At 46.7% G+C, this 22,974-nt stretch overlaps 1 protein-coding gene and 1 pseudogene across 1 annotated transcript; one reads left to right on the top strand and one right to left on the bottom strand.

Moving 5' to 3' along the window:
- Positions 1–5,247: 5,247 nt before the first annotated feature.
- Positions 5,248–5,399, top strand: LOC145361868 (U2 spliceosomal RNA; annotated as a pseudogene).
- Positions 5,400–10,610: 5,211 nt separating this feature from the next.
- LOC145361704 (5-beta-cholestane-3-alpha,7-alpha-diol 12-alpha-hydroxylase-like) lies at positions 10,611–12,208 on the bottom strand. The gene has a single exon (XM_080217623.1). The coding sequence runs from the start codon at positions 12,161–12,163 to the stop codon at positions 10,634–10,636; it is 1,530 nt and encodes a 509-aa protein (XP_080073749.1). The 5' UTR covers positions 12,164–12,208; the 3' UTR covers positions 10,611–10,633.
- Between the last annotated feature and the right edge of the window lie 10,766 nt (positions 12,209–22,974).

The following is a 22,974-nucleotide window of genomic DNA, read 5'->3' as shown; positions in this document are numbered from 1 at the left end:
GTGCATGAGTCGCAAAAACCCAGCTTGCAGGTGCAGCAGGTGGTCAGGAAGGCTAATGGGATGCTGGCCTTCATAGTGAGGGGGATTGAATATAAAAGTAGGGAGTTCTTGCTGCAGCTGTATAGGGCATTGGTGAGGCCGCAGCTGGAGTACTGTGTGCAGTTTTGGGCACCGCACCTGCGCAAGGATATTTTGGCCTTGGAGGGAGTGCAGAGGAGGTTTACTAGGCTGATACCGGAGTTGAGGGGGTTGAGCTATGAGGAGAGGCTGAATAAACTAGGCTTGTACTCGTTAGAGTTTAGAAGAATGAGGGGAGATCTCATTGAGACGTATAAGATGATGAATGGGATGGATAGGATAGAGGTGGAGAGACTCTTCCCGCTCAAAAAAGACAGTAGGACTAGGGGGCACAGCCTCAGGATAAAGGGGAGGCGGTTTAGAACGGAGTTGAGGAGGAACTTCTTCACTCAAAGGGTGGTGAATCTCTGGAATTCTCTGCCCGTTGAAGTGGTGGAGGCTGCCTCGCTAAATATTTTTAAGAAGCGGGTTGATGGGTTCTTGATAAGAGAGGGGATTAAGGGTTATGGGGAGAGGGCGGGAATGTGGAACTGAGCCACGACAGATCAGCCATGATCTTATTGAATGGCGGGGCAGGCTCGAAGGGCTAGATGGCCTACTCCTGCTCCTATTTCTTATGTTCTTATGTTCTTAAAAACAGGTCAGAGGCTCAGAATGCTGCGACAAGTAACTCACCTCCTTACTCCCCAAAGCTTATCCACGAACTACAAGGCACAAGTCAGGAGTGTGATGGAATTCTCCCCACTTGCCTGGATGGGTGCAGCTCCAACAACACTCCAGAAGCTCGACACCATCCAGGACAAAGCAGCCCGCCTGATTGGCACCACATCTACAAATATCCATTCTCTCCACCACCAATACTCAGTAACAGCAGTACGTACTATCTACAAGATGCACTGCAGCAATTCACCAAAGATTCTTAGAGAGCACCTTTCAAACCCACAACCACTTCCATCTAGAAGGACAAGAGCAGCAGATAAATGGGAACACAACCATCTGCAAGTTTCTCTCCAATCCACTCACAATCCTGACTTGGAACTGTATCACTGTTCTTTCACAGTTGCTGGGTTAAAATCCTGGAACTCCTTTCCTAACAGCATTGTGGGTCAACCCACAGCCCATGGACTGCAGCGATTCAAGAAGGCAGCTCACTGCCACCTTTTCAAGGGCAACTAGGGCTGGGCAATAAATCCTGGCCAGCCAGTGACGCCCATGTCCCACGAATGAATAAAAAAGAACCTGATGAAGGAGAATTCTCCGAAAGCTCGTGATACCAAATAGACCTGTTGGACTTTAACCTGGTGTTAGAACATAGAACATAGAACACTACAGCACAAACAAGCCCTATGGCCCACAAGTTGCGCCGATCATATCCATACCTCCCAGGCCATAGAACTATCTGTAACTCCCAATCCCATTAAATCCCATGTACTCATCCAGAAGTCTTTTAAAAGACCCCAGCGAGTTCGCCTCTACCACCACCGACGGCAGCCGATTCCACTCACTCACCACCCTCTGACTGAAAAACTTACCCCTAACATCTCCTCTGTACCTGCTCCCCAGCACCTTAAACCTGTGTCCTTTCGTAGCGACCATTTCAGCCCTGGGAAATAACCTCCGAGAATCCACCCTATCCATAACTCTCAACATTTTATAAACCTCTATCAGGTCACCTCTCAACCTTCGTCTCTCCAGGGAGAAGAGACCTAGCTCCCTCGACCTATCTTCATAAGGCATGCCTCCCAATCCAGGCAACATCCTTGTAAATCTCCTCTGCACCCTCTCAATAGCTTCCACATCCTTCCTGTAGTGAGGCGACCAGAACTGCGCACAGAACTCCAAGTGGGGTCTGACAAGGGACTTATAAAGTTGTGAGACTTTTTTTATGAGTTTGAAAGGTGCTGCCGAAGGAACCTAGGAGAATCCCTGCACTCATCTTGTAGATGGTACACACGGCTGTCACTATGCATTGGTGCTGAGGGGAGTGAATGTTTGTGGATGAGGTGCCAATCAAGCAGGCTGCTTTGTCTTGGATGGTGCCAAGCTTCTAGGGTCTTGTTGAAGCTGCACACATCCAGGTAAGTACAGAGCATTTATTACATGCCCGAGTTCCAGCAATACTCTGGCTAGCCTCCCCTCGTACACTTCAATCCATCTAAAACCTTACTGTCCATTTCCTAACCCTCACATGCCCGTTCACACATCATCCCCATGACCGACATTAGTACCTGGTCCAGGAACGTGCGTGTGGTGAAATCACTTCACCACTGGCAAGCATGCTAACAGCTGCTTGAACCCTAAGCTCTAGGATTCCCTTGGTAAACCTCTCTCTATCTTTCACTTCTCCTTTTGGATGCTCCTTATCTCCTCCTACTACCTCTTTATGGATCTAGGTTTCCAATTTTGTTTGACAATCACAGAATTGTTACATTGTAGAAGGAGGTCATTTGGCCTGTTGTGTCTGCACCACCTCTCTATAGGAGCAATCACTCAGTGCCAGATGCTTGCCTTTTCCCCATCACTTTGCACATTCTTCCTTTTCAGATAAGTCCAATTCTCTTCTGAAGTGGGTTATGTCCCAATTCCTGAGAGGTGAGTGTATTGAATAAACACTCCATAACAGTACTAAGGGATTGTTCAAAGGTGCTGTCAACCTAACCAGGCCTTAAAATAAGTTGGGAAGGTTTAGGACAGTCTTCTTACATTTGGACAAGTGAATGGCCTTTTCGAGCCACCACTCTATTTTATCAGAAATGGGAGGGAACTTCTGCCACTTTGGAGGTTTGATTTGATTTGGTTTGATTTATCACTGTCACATGTATTAGTATACAGTGAAAAGTATGTTTCTTGCATGCTATACAGACAAAGCATACCATTCATAGACAAGGAAACAAGAGAGTGCAGAATGTAATGTTACAGTCATAGCTCAGGTGTAGAGAAAGATCAACTTACTGAAAGGTAGGCCCAATCAAAAGTCTGATGACAGCAGGGAAGAAACTGTTCTTGAGTCGGTTGGTACATGACCTCAACCTTTTGTATCCTTTTCCCGATGTAAGAAGGTGGAAGAGAGAATATCTAGGGTGCGTGGATTCCTTAATTATGTTGGTTGCTTTGCTGAGGCAGTGGGAAGTGTAGACAGAATCAATGGATGGGAGGCTTGTTTGCATGATGGATTGGGCTACATCCATGATCTTTTGTAGTTTCTTGCAGACTTGGACAGAGCAGGAGCCATTCCAAGCTGTGATACAACCAGAAAGAATGCTTTCAATGGATGCATCTGTAAAAGTTGGTGAGAATTGTAGCTGACGTGCCAAATTTCCTTAGTCTTCTGAGAAAGTAGAAGCATTGATGGGCTTTGGTGTCAGCACTGGGGGACCAGGACAGGTTGTTGGTGATCTGGACACCTAAAAACTAGGTCCACTAATTATATCTATCCTGGTAGCCACCTCGCAGGTGGAATTGGGAGCCCGCCTCATTGGGCATTGCACACAGAGCCCCCTCCAAGGCCAAGGGCCTCCCCTCTGGATGATTGCTGCCCTTACAAAATATCCCCCGTCCCCATCCCTGCCACCTGACCCCACCCCCCACCCCCCCCTTGTTAGGATGCTCCTGAATGGACTTGGTGAGCCCAAACCACTTAACTGAGGAATCGACGGCCTCCTCCATGGATGCTGCTCCTGCTTGGCTGCACTGCCAGCAGTGGCCACAGCTCCCTGTGACGCTGCTGAGATTGAAGAGGTGCCAGCCATCGGATTGGTTGGCACTCCTGCGGGGGTGGGGGGGGGGGGGCAGAAGAATCTCATTCCTGAAAGTCATGGGAGTCCTGATTGCAAGGCAGTTAGTTGGCCCTGACTTCCTGACCTATGAGCAGACACATGCCCCACTACCCTGGAAAATCCCAGCTAGAGGTTTGTTAAAGGGCCCTTGGCAATACTTTGATAGAGAAAAGGAGAATTCTCCCTCTCCAATTTTTATCCCTCAATCAACTTCAATAATAAAAAGATTATCCTTTCTTTCATTGCAATGCTGCCTGTGAGATTTCTCTGTGTTTTTATTACAATAACTGCCTCAGTGATATCACGGAACTTGGGGGAGCGGTGTGGGGGGCATCCTGAGGTTTTGAAAGATGCAATATAAATGCAACTTCTTTCTTTTTTCTTCTGAGTCAAAGGGTGGAATCCATGAAACTGTTTGCGGTAGTGTCTTCGCAAGAAGAGGTGAAAAGATGAATTGTCCACAGAACATTTGCCCAACTTCATTCAAGAAATATATATTTCGTGGGAAACTGGGTAAAGCAGGTGAGGGAAACAAGGGACTAGTAGTCATGCTGATAGATCGAGATAATTTAAGATGGGGGGGGCGCGGCTCGTGTGGAGAACAAACACTAGCATGGAGCAGTTAGGTTGAATGCAATTTCTCTGTAATTGTTTGTAAAATAGTGCACAGCACAACTGGATGGAGTTCCAAGTTTATCTTTACAAATGAGACTGGGATGGGGTGGGGGATTTAATGGGCAGCACGGTGGCACAGTAGGCAGCACTGATGCCTCACAGTGCCAGGGTTCGATTCCTGGCTTGTCACTCTCTGTGTGATGTTTACACATTCTCCCCATGTTTGCGTGGGTTTCCTCTGGGTGCTCCGGTTTTCTCCCACAGTCTGAAGAACATGATGGTTAGGTGCATTAGTCATGCTAAATTCTTCCTCAGTGTATCCAAAAGGGCACTGGAGTGTGGCGACTAGGGAATTTTCACAGTAACTTCATTGCACTGTTAAAGTAAGCTGACTTGTGACACTAATAATTAACTTAATTAAGAAGAAACATTTATATCAATCCAGACTTGTAGTCTTTGGTACACACTCCCTCTAGAGTCAATCTTTCTACACAAATCTGTTAAATATTCACAACTAAAAGATTGATTCGCATTTGCCAAATAATAGTGTATAATGTTTTCAGCGTTTAGACGCTACCGTCAAGATCAGGGGCTTCTTTGTTCCAATGAACTGTGTGACACACTAGAACACTTGAATTTACTGAAACTGAGGGCGATGCACTACAGTTTCTGTTTGTTCGTTCAAGGTTAAGACCTAGAGACAGCTTCTAAATGCCACACAATTGCCCCAAATTGTCAGAAAGGTATGGCAATAATCATGAGTAATTTTGATCTGCATATCGCTTCTTGGCCTTTTGGCTAAGATCAAGTGTAGTATCGACATGCTGTGCTTGGTTGAAGTCATTAGGTTACATTTTAGCTTCATCTGACGCAATTTTTAAAAGCGGCATCTAAGCCTTTTGGCTAAGATGCAAATGAGATCAAACCTTGGAGGCAGAGCTATGCCGACTCCAACTAGTCCTGATTATTTCTTTTTGTATACTTTGTCCGACAGCATAGCTATTGTTAGAGGACCTATAAGCTTTTCCCACAAGTCACTCTACTTTTTTTTATCATTACCCAAACTGACTCTACATATTGATATTTAGAATTAAGGTAATCTCTCACTATCACACTCACGTCTTCTTTAATTGACAGAGCTACTCTACCACTAGCTTCCTCTCCTTCCGAAATAGCAAGTGCTCACAAAGGTCCCAGCGTTAACCACCTTGCAGCCACATCTTTGCAATTGGCTATCAGGTCATACATATTTATTTCTATCTGAGCTGTTAAGTCATTTTTTTAAAATTCATTTACCGGCTGTGCCCCCTAGTCCTACTGTCTTTTTTGAGCGGGAAGAGTCTCTCCACCTCTATCCTATCCATCCCATTCATCATCTTATACGTCTCAATGAGATCTCCCCTCATTCTTCTAAACTCTAACGAGTACAAGCCTAGTTTATTCATCCTCTCCTCATAGCTCAACCCCCTCAACTCCGGTATCAGCCTAGTAAACCTCCTCTGCACTCCCTCCAAGGCCAAAATATCTTTGCGCAGGTGCGGCGCCCAAAACTGCACACAGTACTCCAGCTGCGGCCTCACCAATGCCCTATACAGCTGCAGCAAGACCTCCCTACTTTTATGTTCAATCCCCCTTGCTATGAAGGCCAGCATCCCATTCGCCTTCCTGACCACCTGCTGCACCTGCAAGGTGGGTTTTTGCAACTCATGCACAAGGACCCTGAGGTCCCTCAGCATTGTCGCCTGCTGCAGTTTTTCGCCACGTAAGTAATAGTCCTTCCTACCATTCTTCCTACCAAAGTGGACCACCTCACACTTGCCAACATTAAATTCCATTTGCCATTTCCTGGCCCATTCGCCCAGCCTATCTAGATCCTTCTGCAGACTCTCCACACCCTCCGCACAATTTACCGTTCCCCCAATCTTGGTGTCATCAGCAAATTTCGACACCCTACACTCGGTTCCCTCCTCCAGATCATCTATATAAATGGTAAAAAGCTGAGGCCCCAGCACCGACCCCTGGGGCACTCCACTAGTCACCATCCGCCAATCCGAATAGCACCCGTTGACCCCCACTCTCTGCCTCCTATTTGACAACCAGTCCTCTATCCACGCTAACACCCAACTCCATGTCCCTCGACCTTCTGCAATAACCTCTTGTGAGGTACTTTGTCAAACGCCTTCTGAAAATCCAGAAAGACCACATCCACCGGCTCTTCTCTATCCACTGCCGTAGACACATCCTCATAGAACTCCAGTAAATTTGTCAGACACGACTTCCCTTTAATGAAACCGTGCTGCGTCTGCTCTATCAAGCAATTCCCTTCAAGATGCCTCGCAATTTCCTCCTTAATGACGGATTCTAACATTTTACCTACCACAGACGTTAAACTAACCGGCCTATAATTCCCCGCCTTTTGCCTGGCACTCTTCTTAAACAACGGCGTAACATTAGCCGTTTTCCAATCTTCCGGCGCTTCCCCGGAATCCAGCGACGTCTGGAAAATAACCACCAAGGCATCCACTATCACCTCCGCCATTTTTTTCAGAACCCTCGGATGCATTCCATCCGGTCCTCTTCGTATAATTTCTAAACAGTCTATTTCCTGTTGTATCCAACCCTATCTGATATTTTCCAACCATTACATTTTTAACCAATTGCCAAAGAGAGATGAGGGGCCCCACATCCTCACACACTGAACATTTACTTTCCCAAGGAATAATTCAAATATTTAATTTGTGCTCTCAAGCAGTATTCTGCTTTTTCATATTCCCAGCCGCAATCTGCCACCTATACACCGTCCCTGCTGTGATAAAAAGCTTGTGATTTAAAGCTTTGCTGTTCCAATCTGAATTATTCTGAGTGCTCAGTATTTCGCTGCTTAGCTTACTTATTTATACATGTATATCTTTATGGATAATTGCTTCATCAATATTACTAGATAAAGGTAATGTTGTCTAGGTTTTGTGGATTAGCAAGGGGAAATGCGCGGGGTCATGGGGATAGAGTGGGTGAGTGAGTGACTCCCTGTCAGATGGGCAAAATGACCTTCTTCTGCACTGTAGAAATTCTACGATTCTATGATAAAGTCACCACTGTCTATGATGGCCATAGGCTGCTCTCCCCTCAGATTACACATCCTCAATATTAACTGCTAATAAAGCAGCCAGCATAATCAAGGACCCCACACACCTCAGTCATACTCTTTTCAATCTTCTTTCATTGGGAAAATTATACAAAAATCTGAGGTCACATATCAACTAACTCAAGAACAGCTTCTTCCCTGTTGTCATCAAACTTTATTAAGTTGATCTTTCTCTACACTCTAGCTATGGCTGCAACACTATATTCTCCACTCTCTCCTTTTCTTCTGCCCTATGTATTCTATGTACAGTATGCTTTGTCAATATAGCACGCAAGAAGCAATACTTTTCACTGTATACCAATACATGTGACAAGAAATCAAATCAAATCAACTAACTGCAACAGGTGTCAGCCTGTCTCCCTGACTTAGAAAAAAAACCCAAAGTATGCTCCTAAAACGGTGGCTGGAACACTGTAAATGTATACAGCCATTTGTTAAATACAAAAGTGATTGCTAATGAGAACAAATGATACGACAATTTCTGTTTGTGTACCATCTCTAAATGTAGTGAAACATCTTCGGGTGCTTCAGTAAGTCATGTAAGGAATTATCGAGATAAGTGAAGGTTTTAAACACTGTCTTGAAGGAGGTTAGAGATGGGAGAGATTAGGGAAGAGGTTCCAGAGTTCAGGTCCTTGGCCGCTGAAGACACAGCTGCCAAAGTAAAACAAAATTAAAGTTTATTTATTAGTCACAAGTAAGACTTAGTGCAATGAACTTACTGTGAAATTCCCCTAGTCGCCACACTCCGGTGCCTGTTCAATACGCCTAACCAGTACATCTTTCGGACTGTGGGAGGAAACCAGAGCACCTGGAGGAAACCCACACAGGCATAAGGAGAATGTGCAGACTCTGAACAGACAGTGACCAAATGGGAAATGGAACCCAGCTCCTGAAGCTGTTCTTGAGTCGTACCAACCGACTCAAGAACAGCTTCTTTCCTGATGCCACTGGGCTTTTGAATGGACCTACCTTGCATTACGTTGATCTTTCTCTACACCCTAGCTATGACTGTAACACTACATTCTGCATATTCTTGATCCCTTCTCTATGAACAGTATGCTTTGTCTGTATAGTGCGCAAGAAACAATACTTTTCACTGTATTATTCCGCAGGTGGAGGTCCACCTCATTGTCAAACGAGGGGCATGCACACGGTGGGTCGTGCGTGGGCTACTCTTGGAGGTTCCAGGAGTGGCCTAGTACTTCGTGTCGGTGCGTGTGCTTGATCCTGGACCGGTAGAAGGGCGCCGCAACAGCTCGGTGACTAGCACTGCTAGCTGTGCAGATACATGGATTTGGGCCTGTGTCTGTGGGAGTTTGTGCATTCTCCCTGTGGATGCGTGGGTTTCCTCCGGGCGCTCCGGTTTCCTCCCACACCCCAAAGATGTGCTCTTAGGCTGATTGGTTTTACCAAATTGACACTATTCTCCCCTGAATCTGGCTAAGTCAGGGGTTCTATTCATAGACACGCAGGGTAGAATAGGTGTAGGGTGATGCGGCGGCGCGGGCTTGTTGGGCCGAAGGGCCTGTTTCCCGTGCTGGGTTGTTCTTTGTTCTTTGTTAATACATGTGACATTAATAAATCAAATGAAATGAAATGAAACGAAATCAAATCTAATCATTGAGCCACACCTAAAACAACTGGAGATGGAGGAAAATCTCAGTACCGGAGGAGCACAGCTTAACTCAGAGGGGAGGGTAAAGCTGTCGGAATAAACAGAGGGAGGGTGAATTTGAAAGAAAAAGGAATGTGAGAGTACAGAGCACCAATTCAAGTGGCTGATACCAAACTAAAGCTTAGCTGGAAATTGCCCAATATGTTTCAGTGACATTAATACCAAATTGTGCTCAGTTTGCGCACCATTTCAGTTCTTCCTGTGGTGAGTATAGTTCTGAAATTCTCCTTTGAATCAATGGTCATATTTAAAATTGCTATTTCCTCAAGGTAGGAATAAAAGAGATCACGCCATTTTTTGTCAAAGGAGAAATAGTGATTTATTACTTCTGTTTGAGTAAACATCAACAGAATAATTCTTCTCTGCAGCTGTATCTACATTTTAACAAAGGCTACATTCCCAAAGTTCTCCATTGGCAGTGAAAGTGCTCCGGGAGTCCTTGAAAGCACAATTTTCCATGACGGTGAGCCACCACAACATGATAGCAATGGCTCAGCATGCAGCATACTCACATGCATTTCAGCAAGTTGCAAAATTGGTTATTCTCCAGACACCTGAGCCCAAAACAGCCTTGGCTGTCGATCCAGATGCGGCACTGAGGGGGTGCTGCACCATCGACGGTGCCGTCTTTCAGATGAGACTTCAAACCAACCCGGAGCGCTTCCAGCACCTGCCCATTGAATCTGGACAGCAGTCGGTGTGAAGAGGCTGGAAGGTAAATAGGGCAATGGTGGCAGAGTGTTGGTGGATGGGCGATGGGTTGTGGGGGGGGGGGGGGGCGGGGGGCGGAGTGGTGGAGGGGGAAGGGTATGTAAGATTATGATCAGGGGACGAGGGGCAACAAAGGGTGAAGGCAGCCAAGTCACATAGTTCTGTAGTTCCACACTAATAACACTGCAGAAAGAACTTCGCAGAATCACAACAGCTTTACAGCGCAGGAGGAACCTATTTGGCTCAATGAATCCTACAGGCTTCTCTGAAAGAACAGTCACATAAACGGATTTCAAGACCTCAGGGCATCCCAAAGCAGTTAACAGCTATTGAAGTACTTTTTTCCCTTTTGCAAGCATCCCGATTTGATTAGTGGACAATTTATGCACAGCAAAATCCCACACAAACTTACGCTTTGAATGGCCAGGAGGTTTGTCAGAGTGGTCGATTAGATGGTTAGGGCATTTGCGCATAAAGCTTCAATTTGCGGAAAGGTGTGTGTGTGTGTGCGTGCGTGTGTGTGTGGGGTTTGCAAAAAGGCAATAGCAGCAGCGGACACCCGCCCCCCACCCCGACCCACTCCCTGCCTGCCACCACCGCCCACACATACACGCACAGGCACGCACAGCATTAAAACCTCAGACGGTATCTGAACTGTACATCGTGACTGGGTTGCATGATCCCAAAACCCCAGCGGCTGTAGTCTAAGGGGGGGATCTCTTCCTGAGGATTCACCAGCTCAAACTCAAAGTAGCTGAGCATGAGGAAGACAAACTGCTTGATCTCATTGGTGGCAAAGAAGCGGCCAGGGCACATGTTGATCCCCAACCCCCAGGGCACGTGGTAGTATTTCAGCTTCTTGCCACCCTTGTAGAACTCCGTTTTCCTGCTGTTGCTGTCTGGCTGGAGGAAGCGGTCGAAGCGGAAGGTGTGCGGCTCTGGGTGGATCTCCGGGTCCATGTGTGACGACAGATAAGGGAAGAGCGCCACCCGGTCGCCCTTCCTCAGCCAGTACCGGCTGCCGTCGGCCAGCTGGAGGCTGATGTCCTCCATCACGGCTCGGACCAGCATGGGGGCGGCGGATAGACGGAGGCTCTCGTCCACCGCACTGTCCAGCACCGGGGTCCTCAGCAGCATGTCCCGGGTCAGGTTGATGGGTGGGGACCCCGCCTTGGCTTTCTGGCCTGTCTCACGTAGGATCTGGTCCACCTCAGCCTGCACCGCTTCCAGGGCCTTGGGGGTGTGGATCAGGTACAGCAGGAGCCAGAATGCCGAGGGGCCGGTGTTGCCTTGTGATGCCCAGAGCAGCAAAAACATGTAACGGTTCTGCATGTTCGCGCTCACCCCTTGCTCCATCATCTGGCGCAGGCGCTCGGAGACCCACCTGCTGATGTTCTCCCGGGTGATCATTTTCTGGATGGACAAAATCTCCCAGAACATCCTCTTGAGCCTCTCGGCCTCCAGCTTCTTCTTGGGCGGCAGGACGGCAAATGACAGGTTGGGGAAGAGGCGGTCGTACTTTCTGAAATGATTGAAGATGTAGTCGGAGTGTTGGCAGTCGTGCTGCTGAGCCTCTTCCTGCTGATCAGTCCCAGTGGCTGGCGTGTTCCCAAAGAGGGAGAGGTAGCCAGCCCTGAACAACACGTTGTAACAGAAGTGGAAAAGACCGTCCTCCTTCCACTGGGAGGCCTGGGCTGTCCCCTGGAGCATCAGCTTCTGCAGGTTGCCCATCATGACTTGGGTCAGCTCCACCAGCCCATCCCCCATCAGGTGCTTGTTGCTGGCAGCCTTCAGCAGGTAGTGGTCCTTAGGTTGTACATGGTACCCGAACACCCTGGCCACCAGCTCCCCTGCAAATTTCTCAAAGTCCAGCTTGGTTTTGGGTGCCTTTGTCACCGTGTCATAGGACAGCGGGTCCATCAGGAAAGTGATGTAGTAGCCTCCCAGTTGCAGGGTGAAAATATCCCCGTGCTTCTTCCACATCTGCTGCAGAAACTGCGCCGTGTTCCTGCGGAAGGGCAGGACGTGCCCCAGCCAGGGCAGGTAGCCGGAGTCTAGTGGAGGCTCACCGGGGCGCCGGCGCCTGAAAATGCCCAGACGGTAGAGCAGGCTGAGCAGGAGGACGGCTAGGGTCAGGAGAATGGGTAGCCAGTAAGACATTTCGCCACTGCTGCTTGCTGCCTTCCAGTCGCTTTGCTGCTTAGCATCAAACCCTCACTGCCTCTCCCAGCCTAAACTGAAATTCCCCTTTTGTCACACTTTAAGAGGGAGGAGTTTTTAGCTCATGGCTCATTGGTGCACTAAAAGCCATAGCAGATGTATTCAATAGCTATCTTGTATTTCACAATGGATTTCTATCATCTTCCAGAACTCTTGTTTGGCACATTGCCAGCTTGGGAATAGTGACAGTGGTCTGAAATTTTCAGATGCAGGCTCTCAGTGCTGCGGTGGACCAGAGAGGAAGTAAAATTGGAAACCTTTAGTAAATATTTGGGTGAGCACTTGAAACATCAGAACATTTAAGGATACGGGACAAGGGCTGGAAAATGTGAATTGCAGCAACTTTTGTGGCAATTACTGTCGGTGCAGACTTGGTGGGCTAAAAGGCCATTTCTCTATGGCTGGAATTTTTCCATCATGATTCTGGGGGCATGCCAGTTTCCTTCTATGTAAATATAGCACCTTTGCTGGAGTAAAGTATCCCAAGGCACTTCATAGAACCGGAATCAAACAAAACTGCCACCTAAATTAAGGAGGCATTTATCATTGAATCCCTGCAGTGCAGAAGGAGGCCAGTTGGCCCATCGAGTCTGCACCAACCACAATCCCATCCAGGCCCTGCCCTCATAACCCTACCTAGTCTCCCTGACTCTAAGTGGCAATTTAGCATGGCCAATCAACCTAACCCATGCATGTTCTGGGCACCTGGGTTTGAATCCCACCAGATGGTAAAATTTGAATTCAATTAATATTTGGAATTAAATGTCTATTGATGATCATTGTCAGAAAAACCCATCTAGTTCACTAATGTCCTTTAGGAGATCTGCCTTCCTGACCTGGTCTGGCCTGCATGTGACTCCAGACCCATGTAGCAATGTGGCTGAATCTTAAAATGCCCTCTGAAATGGCCTAGCAAGCCACTCAGTTCATGGTCAAATAGCGATGTACAACGGCGGCATCCCTATCCCATAAAATAATAAATTTTTAAAAGCTGATGATCCATTTAAATAACACTGGTGGCGGGAAGGCTGATCATTTCTTGGCTGAATGTGTGTTGAGTTGCGGTAGGTTAAGAGATTAGTTGAAGTGTCGAGCTCTAAAATGGCAACAAACCATCGTTGCACTTTGGCTGAGATCATGATCTGCCTGTATGTTAGATGTGAACGTGTTAAGCCATTCACTAGCGTGGCCTCTTGGGTGCTTTGCATCAGAAGTTACAGGCACCATTTTGGAACCTTATAAGGCCTCAGGGGCTGCCCAGTGGCACAGTGGTTAGTGCTACTGCCTCACAACGTTAGGGACCGGGGTTCAACTCCTGGGTTGGGTCACTGTCAGTGTGGAGTTTGCACATTCTCCCCGTGTCTGTGTGGGTTTCTTCCAGATGTTCTGGTTTCCTCCCACAGTCTGAAAGACATGTTGGTTAGGTGCATTAGCCTAAACTGATTGGCCTGTAGTTTTTAGGTTTATCCTTCAATTGCTTTGTCATATTTTTGTTGTACCTGCCTATTTTTCTGTCATTAATTCCTTTGTCTGCAGTTGCATGTGAATGTACCTGTTACATTAGGTCACACTGTGATTAACTGGCCACTGGTTGGTGCTGTATATGGTTTCTCCATGTGGGTGTAATTGTGAGAGTTCAACAGCTAAATTCTCCTTCAGTGTCCCCGAACATGCGCCGGAATGTGGCGACTAGGGGTAACCTCATAGCAGTGTTAATGTACACTTACTTGTGACTAATAAACAAATTTTACTTCGCTTTACAAAGCTACAGGCCAGTCAGTTTAACCTGGGAGATGAACAGCCACTTGGGAAGTTTGCAGTTTGATTTAGGAAAGGTTTGTTGAGGCAAATTGTGCTTACCAAACTCGATTGAGTTTATTGATAAGCAGAAGATTGATGACGCCAGGGCAGTGTTTATGGGCTTCCACAGGGTGTTTGAGAGGGTACCACAGAATAGGCATGCCAGCAAAATCTAGGCCCGTGAAATAAAAGGACAATGGCAGCACAGATGCGAATTTGCTCGACTGACAGGAAACCAGAGAATATCGGTGGACAGTTGTTTGGTCGATTGGAGGAAGATATATAGCAGTGATACACAACTTAGGCTAGTGAGTGGGTTGCATGTGACCATCGGTTGTCCACCATTGATATGTATAGAGAGGTTCTCAGGGTTGGTACTAGGGCTACTGCTCTTCTTGATATATATTCAAGACCTAGACTTGGGTGCACAGGGCGCAATGTCAAAATTTGCAGATTGCACAGAACTTGGAATTATTGTGAACAGTAAGGAGGATGGTGATAAATCTAAAGGGGCATAGGCAGGCTGCTGGTATACAGGATGGATGTGAGCTGCAGGTGGCACGATGGCAAAGTGGTTAGCACTGCTGCCTCACACTTCCATGGATCTGGGTTCGGTTCTCAGCTTCAGTCACTGTCTGTGTGGAGTTTGCACATTCTTGCCACGTCTGCATGGGCTGAATGAGGAACTTCCTCACCTGATGAAGGAGCACTGCTCCAACAGCTCGTGATTCCAAATAAACCTGTTGGACTTTAACCTGGGATCGTGAGACTTCTTATGGGGAAAGAGATCCATCTAGTGGCAGTAGAACAAAACAACCACAAACTAAACAATGTCTGTAGCCCCTTTTCGTACAAAGGTGGATCGAACGAGTGGGGATAGAGAGAGAGCTTCTGTTATGGCTGAGGAAGTACCTTTATCACCCGCAGACAAGTAAATGATCATGGACACACTTGGCCCCCTTCACAGACATAATAAAAATTCAGCTTTTTGGGAGCATATGGACAAGATAAGGACTATATATCATTTAACACTGGATGATGTAAGAATATTGATGAAAAGAAAGTTAGCGGGACCAGCGTGGGAAATGTTATCTGAAGCATTGAAAGATAGAGAGTGGATAACACAGGGAGGAACAAATGATGATGGGAAGTATGCAAATTACAAATGGGCCCTGAAACAAGCATTAGGGACAGGGACTGCAAATTGGGTTAGGGTAACCTTAATGAGGCAAAAAATAGACAAATCAACGGAAGATTGTGCCGAAAGAAAATACCACGCTTACGTGGATAATGAAAGAAATTGAGGAACCCAATGTCAAAATGTTTTTGGAAATGTTAATAGAGGGGTTTAGCCCAGCCCTAACTCAGATTATTAACATGGGGATCCAAATAGGAAGTACATATCGAGAGGTAATGAACTGGGCAATGAAGACCAAAGCCCTGCAAAGTAAACAGCTGGAAAGAGCCTTGGCATAGGAAGAACAGTCAGTTCCCAAGCTCAAAACTTGTTAAAAGAAAAATTACTGCGGATGCTGGAATCTGAAACCAAAAGAGAAAATGCTTGAAAATCTCAGCAGGTCTGGCAGCATTTATAGGAGAGAAAAGAGCTGACATTGAGTCCAAATGACCCTTTGTCAAAGCTAAAGTGCATAGAAAGTGCAAGATATTTATACTCAGTATGAGGTAATAAAAGATGAATCTTAGAGAGACATATGGAAGTCCTGTTGGAGAGAAGAACAGTATTTCTTCAGGGCATGCATTTTTGCAGTGAGTTTAATATTGGAACAAAACTTGTTATGTGTGTGGGAAGAAGGGGAATATTGCCAAAGACCGCCAGAATAAAGCAGGAAGGAGTTTTAAGAGACAATTGTGGTAAAAGCAGTCATATTGGGTGAAAGGGGGAGGTGATGAGAGACAAGCACCAAATAAGAACATAAGAAATAGGAGCAGGAGTAGGCCATCTAGCCCTTCGAGCCTGCCCCGCCATTCAATAAAATCATGGCTGATCTGTCGCTGCTCAGTTCCACTTTCCCGCTTTCTCCCCATAACCCTTAATCCCCTTATCAAAAACCCATCAACCCGCGTCTTAAAAATATTTAGCGAGGCAGCCTCCACCACTTCAACGGGCAGAGAATTCCAGAGATTCACCACCCTTTGAGTGAAGAAGTTCCTCCTCAACTCCGTTCTAAACCGCCCCCCTTTTATCTTGAGGCTGTGCCCCCTCGTCCTACTGTCTTTTTTGAGCGGGAAGAGTCTCTCCACCTCTATCCTATCCATCCCATTCATCATCTTATACGTCTCAATGAGATCTCCCCTCGTTCTTCTAAACTCTAACGAGTACAAGCCCAGTTTATTCAGCCTCTCCTCATAGCTCAACCCCCTCAACTCCGGTATCAGCCTAGTAAACCTCCTCTGCACTCCCTCCAAGGCCAAAATATCTTTGCGCAGGTGCGGCGCCCAAAACTGCACACAGTACTCCAGCTGCGGCCTCACCAATGCCCTATACAGCTGCAGCAAGACCTCCCTACTTTTATATTCAATCCCCCTCGCTATGAAGGCCAGCATCCCATTTGCCTTCCTGACCACCTGCTGCACCTGCAAGCTGGCTTTTTGCGACTCATGCACAAGGACCCCGAGGTCCCTCTGCACCGTCGCCTGCTGCAGTTTTTCGCCCTGTAAGTAATAGTCCTTCCTACCATTCTTCCTACCAAAGTGGACCACCTCACACTTGCCAACATTAAATTCCATTTACCATTTCCTGGCCCATTCGCCCAGCCTATCTAGATCCTTCTGCAGACTCTCCACACTCTCCGCACAATTTGCCGTTCCCCCAATCTTGGTGTCATCAGCAAATTTCGACATCCTACACTCGGTTCCCTCCTCCAGATCATCTATATAAATGGTAAAAAGCTGAGGCCCCAGCACCGACCCCTGGGGCACTCCACTAGTCACCATCCGCCAATCCGAATAGCACCCGTTGACCCCCACTCTCTGCCTCCTATTTGACAACCAATCCTCTATCCACACTAACACCCTACCCCCAACTCCATGTCCCTCGACCTTCTGCAATAACCTCTTGTGAGGTACTTTGTCAAACGCCTTCTGAAAATCTAGAAAGACCACATCCACCGGCTCTCCTCTATCCACCGCCCTAGACACATCCTCATAGAACTCCAGTAAATTTGTCAGACACGACTTCCCTTTAATGAAACCGTGCTGCGTCTGCTCTATCAAGCAATTCCCTTCAAGATGCCTCACAATTTCCTCCTTAATGACAGATTCTAACATTTTACCTACCACAGACGTTAAACTAACCGGCCTATAAGGTGAATGCAGTTAGTAACATCAAGAATCCTGGAGGTAGCTGATCTGAAGAGGCAGCAGTATTCAAGTTAACCGCAGAGAAACTTTGTAAACTATTGAACATGAAATTACAGCTAGCGTCCCTAGAGCCTGATGATGATGTGGGTCTCTGGATGTATGTTGAGGCAGTGCTGGGGGGATAGAAATGTAATATGTTAACTGACCCTGGGGCAATCTGAATCTGCGGACTACTGATCAAACAATACAACTGCATGGAGTAACGGAGGAGAGTTAAAACTGCATTGCTAAGTACACCTACAACTTTGGAGATAGAGGGAAAGGAAGAGCACTTCAAATTTGGTATGTCTGAACAGAGAAGGAAACATTTTGGGAATAGATTTACTAGAACAGTTGGGTGCAGTAATTGACACTAAGGCAGGGAACATTAGATGGTGCAAGACATGCAAGCGAAGTAGATGGGGACAGAGGAAAGGTTGCAACATTTCCAGAGTAGCAGCACTTGAACTTGCTCGACAGACTGGAGGGACTGATTGTGGACAAGTCCCCAGGACCAGATAGAATGCATCCGAGGATTCTGAAAGAAATGGCGGAGGTGATAGTGGATGCCTTGGTGGTTATTTTCCAAACGTCGCTGGATTCCGGGGAAGCACCGGAAGATTGGAAAGCGGCTAATGTTACGCCGCTGTTTAAGAAGGGTGCCAGGCAAAAGGCGGGGAATTATAGGCCAGCTAGTTTAACGTCTGTTGTGGGTAAAATGTTAGAATCCGTCATCAAGGAGGAAATAACGAGGCATCTTGAGGGGAATTGCTTGATAGAGCAGACGCAGCACGGTTTCGTTAAGGGGAAGTCGTGTCTGACAAATTTATTGGAGTTCTATGAGGATGTGTCTAGGGCGGTGGATAGAGGAGAGCCGGTGGATGTGGTCTTTCTTGATTTTCAGAAGGCGTTTGACAAGGTACCTCACAAGAGGTTATTGCAGAAGGTAAGGGGGCATGGAGTTGGGGGTAGGGTTTTAGCGTGGATAGAGGATTGGCTGTCAAATAGGACGCAGAGAGTGGGGGTTTATGGGTGCTATTCGGATTGGCGGTTGGTGACTAGTGGAGTGCCCCAGGGGTCGGTGCTGGGGCCTCAGCTATTTACCATTTATATAGATGATCTGGAGGAGGGAACCGAGTGTATGGTTTCAAAATTTGCTGATGACACCAAGATTGGTGGAACGGCAAATTCCGCAGAGGGTGTGGAGAGTCTGCAGAAGGATCTAGATAGGCTGGGCGAATGGGCCAGGAACTGGCAAATGGAATTTAATGTTGGCAAGTGCGAGGTGGTCCACTTTGGTAGGAAGAATGGTAGGAAGGACTATTACTTACGTGGAGAAAAACTGCAGCAGGCGACGGTGCAGAGGGACCTCGGGGTCCTTGTGCATGAGTCGCAAAAACCCAGCCTGCAGGTGCAGCAGGTGGTCAGGAAGGCTAATGGGATGCTGGCCTTCATAGTGAGGGGGATTGAATATAAAAGTAGGGAGGTCTTGCTGCAGCTGTACAGGGCATTGGTGAGGCCGCAGCTGGAGTACTGTGTGCAGTTTTGGTCGCCGTACTTACGCAAGGATATTTTGGCCTTGGAGGGAGTGCAGAGGAGGTTTACTAGGCTGATACCGGAGTTGAGGGGGTTGAGCTATGAGGAGAGGCTGAATAAACTAGGCTTGTACTCGTTAGAGTTTAGAAGAATGAGGGGAGATCTCATTGAGACGTATAAGATGATGAATGGGATGGATAGGATAGAGGTGGAGAGACTCTTCCCGCTCAGAAAGGACAGTAGGACTAGAGGGCACAGCCTCAAGATAAAGGGGGGGCGGTTTAGAACGGAGTTGAGGAGGAACTTCTTCACTCAAAGGGTGGTGAATCTCTGGAATTCTCTGCCCGTTGAAGTGGTGGAGGCTGCCTCGCTAAATATTTTTAAGACGTGGGTTGGTGGATTTTTGATAAGCGAGGGGATTAAGGGTTATGGGGAGAGGGCGGGAATGTGGAACTGAGCCATGACAGATCAGCCATGATCTTATTGAATGGCGGGGCAGGCTCGAAGGGCTAGATGGCCTACTCCTGCTCCTATTTCTTACGTTCTTATGTTCTTATGAACTAAGCCAGGAAGAAAGAACAGTTTGGGGAAAGTTAACAACATAATACCCTCAAGTCTGGACCATGTGCAAACATGACTGGAAGCTTGGATGTGCAACCAGTTGAAGTCCAAAGGGAAGTTAGAACATAAGAACAAAAGAAATAGGAGCAGGAGTAGGCCATCTAGCCCTTCGAGCCTGCCCCGCCATTCAATAAGATCATGGCTGATCTGTCGTGGCTCAGTTCCACATTCCCGCCCTCTCCCCATAACCCTTAATCCATTTGCTTATCAAAAACCCATCAACCCGCATCTTAAAAATATTTAGCGAGGCAGCCTCCACCACTTCAACGGGCAGAGAATTCCAGAGATTCACCACCCTTTGAGTGAAGAAGTTCCTCCTCAACTCCGCTCTAAACTGCCCCCCCTTTATCTTGAGGCTGTGCCCCCTAGTCCTCCTGTCCTTTCTGAGCGGGAAGAGTCTCTCCACCTCTATCCTATCCATCCCATTCATCATCTTATATGTCTCAATGAGATCTCCCCTCATTCTTCTAAACTCTAACGAGTACAAGCCTAGTTTATTCAGCCTCTCTTCATAGCTCAAGCCCCTCAACTCCAGTATCAGCCTAGTAAACCTCCTCTGCACTCCCTCCAATGCCAAAATATCCTTGCGTAAGTACGGCGCCCAAAACTGCACACAGTACTCCAGTTGATCCTCCTCATAAACAATATCCTTTAACACCAGAAGGAATGAAGGCAGTTAAGGACGTTGTAACAGAGGAGAGAGACAGCAGGTGGTAACAAAGACAATAACCCCATAATTTGCCTGTGTGGAAGGTAGATGGGAGTTACAAACTGACCATTGATTATACATCTTTGAATAAATATGCCACTTGGGAACACCCTATTGTAATAAAGCCAGTTAACATTTTAAATACATTTGGAACAGGGCAAGTGATATTTACAGTGTTGGATATTGGATTTTAGTCTATTCCCATAGTGAAGAAACACCAGTTTAATTTTCTGTTCACAGTGGGGAACCAGCAGTACATCTGAACTTGCCTGGCACATGGATTTCATAACAGCCTAACCATTTCTCACAAACATATGGCACAAATAACCAAACCCATTGAGTGTGTGGGACAACTAGTGTACACTGTATGGATGACATCTTGATTGCTTCAAATAGAACATAGAACACTACAGCACAAACAGGCCCTTCGGCCCACGAGTTGCGCCGATCACATCAACACCTACCAATCTATAGACCTATCTATAACCCCCAATCCCATTAAACCCCATATACTCATCCGGAAGTCTTTTAAAAGACCCCAGCGAGTTCTCCTCCACCACCACTGACGGCAGCCGATTCCATTCACTCACCACCCTCTGAGTGAAAAACTTACCCCTAACATCACAAATAGTTCACATTACTTAGCTGAACACACAGTAGTCCAGGCATTACAAGAGGCAGGTGCAGCAGGTAATTAAGAAAGCAAATGGAATTTAATCCTTCATTGCTAGAGGGATGGAGTTTAAAAACAGGGTTCTGTTGCAGCTATATAAGGTACTGGTGATGCCACATCTGGAGTACAGTGTACAGTTTTGGTCTCCTCACTTGAGAAAGGATATATTGGTACCGTAGAAGATGCAGAGAAGATTCACTAGGTTGATTCCAGAGTTGAGAGGGCTGGCTTATGAGGAGAGACTGAGTAGACTGGGACTATACTCATTGGAATTCAGAAGATCATGAAAGGAATTGATAAGATAGAAGCAGGGAAGTTGTTTCCACTGGCAGATGAAATTAGAACTAGAGGGCATGGTCTCAAAATAAGGGGAAGCAGGTTTAGGACTGAGTTGAAGAGGAACTTCTTCACCCAAAGGGTTATGAATCTCTGCAATTCCCTGCCCAGTGAAGCATTGAGGCTACCTCATTGAATGTCTTTAAGGCAAGGACAGATAACTTTTTGAAGAGTAAAGGAACTAAGGGCTATGATGAGCGGGCGGGTAAGTGGAGCTGAATCCACGAAAAGATCAGCCATGACCTTATTGAATGGCAGAGCAGGCTTGAGGGGCCAGATAGCCTAGTCCTACTCCTACTCCTATTTCTTATGTTCTTATGTCTCAAAATTAACCCCAGCAAGGCTCAGTTGGGAAAGGAACAAGTGACATATTTGGGACACATTATTTCACAAGGAAAGAAAGAAATCCCTGGGGATTGGGAAAAAAAGGCCATGTTGAATATGCCAAGACCAGTCACTGTGAAGGGTGTGAGACAAGTGTTGGGTCTATTCAATTACTGCAGGAATTTTGCAGAAGATTACACAGTGCTTATAAAGCCCTTGCAGGATTCTATCAAAGGGGAGGAGCTATTAGGGAAAAAGTGAGTGGGGAGAGAAGGAAAATCAGGTCTTCACTGATCTAAAATTGGCCATGGTCAATGCCCTGGCCTTGGGGTGATCAGATCTCAACAAATCATTCCACACCTTTTGCCAGGAAAATGATGGAATACAAGCTGCAGTACTAACACAAAGACATGGAGATAAACTGAGACCAGTGGGGTATTAGTTAGCTCAGTTAAATTCAGTTGCTAGGGGTATGCATTGATGTGTGAGGGCTTTAGCCTGTGCCTCATGGGCTATAACTGTGTCTGAAACCCTTACTTTGATGGGAAAAATAATCCTCCACATCTTCCCCCAGCATGCTGCAACTCCTGGAAGCAGGGAGATTGAAAGGGACTTCAAGATGGAAGGGGTTCAAGATGGGAAGCAAATTTCTACCGGGGGAAAACCATGTAGAGATTAGTAGAGATGTGAGGGAAAATCCAGCAGGGGGATTAACAGTATTCGGGACTGAACCTGAGCGTATAGCAGAAGTCAACGAAGAAGCAAGTGAAGGCATATCAGAACAACCACTGACAGATGACGGAGTGATCAATCTCTATGTGGATGGGGGTAGGAAATACGTAGATAGTACACTCCGCACAGCATGGGCAGCGGTAAATGATGAAGGGACAGTAGTTGCAGGAGAACAGATTCCAGGAAGTAAGTCAGCACAGGTAGCAGAGCTAATAGCTTTAACTGGGACTCTGACATAGAGTGCAGGGAAAAGGGTCAACATTTACACAAGCAGCAGACATGCATTTGGGATGATTCACAATTACATGAGTGCATGGAAGAGGCAGGGTCTTGTTACCTCGAGTGAGGGATACATACAAAATGAAAAGAACATAAGAACATAAGAAATAGGAGCAGGAGTAGGCCATCTAGCCCTTCGAGCCTGCCCCGCCATTCAATAAGATCATGGCTGATCTGTCGCTGCTCAGTTCCACTTTCCCGCTTTCTCCCCATAACCCTTAATCCCCTCTCTTATCAAAAACCCATCAACTCGCGTCTTAAAAATATTTAGCGAGGCAGCCTCCACCACTTCAACGGGCAGAGAATTCCAGAGATTCACCACCCTTTGAGTGAAGAAGTTCCTCCTCAACTCCGTTCTAAACCGCCCCCCTTTTATCTTGA

Source organism: Carcharhinus amblyrhynchos, chromosome 2 (assembly GCF_965287045.1).
Source record: "Carcharhinus amblyrhynchos chromosome 2, sCarAmb.v2.hapA, whole genome shotgun sequence".
NCBI lineage: Eukaryota > Metazoa > Chordata > Chondrichthyes > Carcharhiniformes > Carcharhinidae > Carcharhinus > Carcharhinus amblyrhynchos.
This window is presented reverse-complemented; position numbering and strand designations above follow the sequence as displayed.

Excerpts from the sequence above, each read along its gene's own strand:
- LOC145361704 (XM_080217623.1), bottom strand. The coding sequence starts at position 12,163 with ATGTCTTACTGGCTACCCATTCTCCTGACCCTAGCCGTCCTCCTGCTC.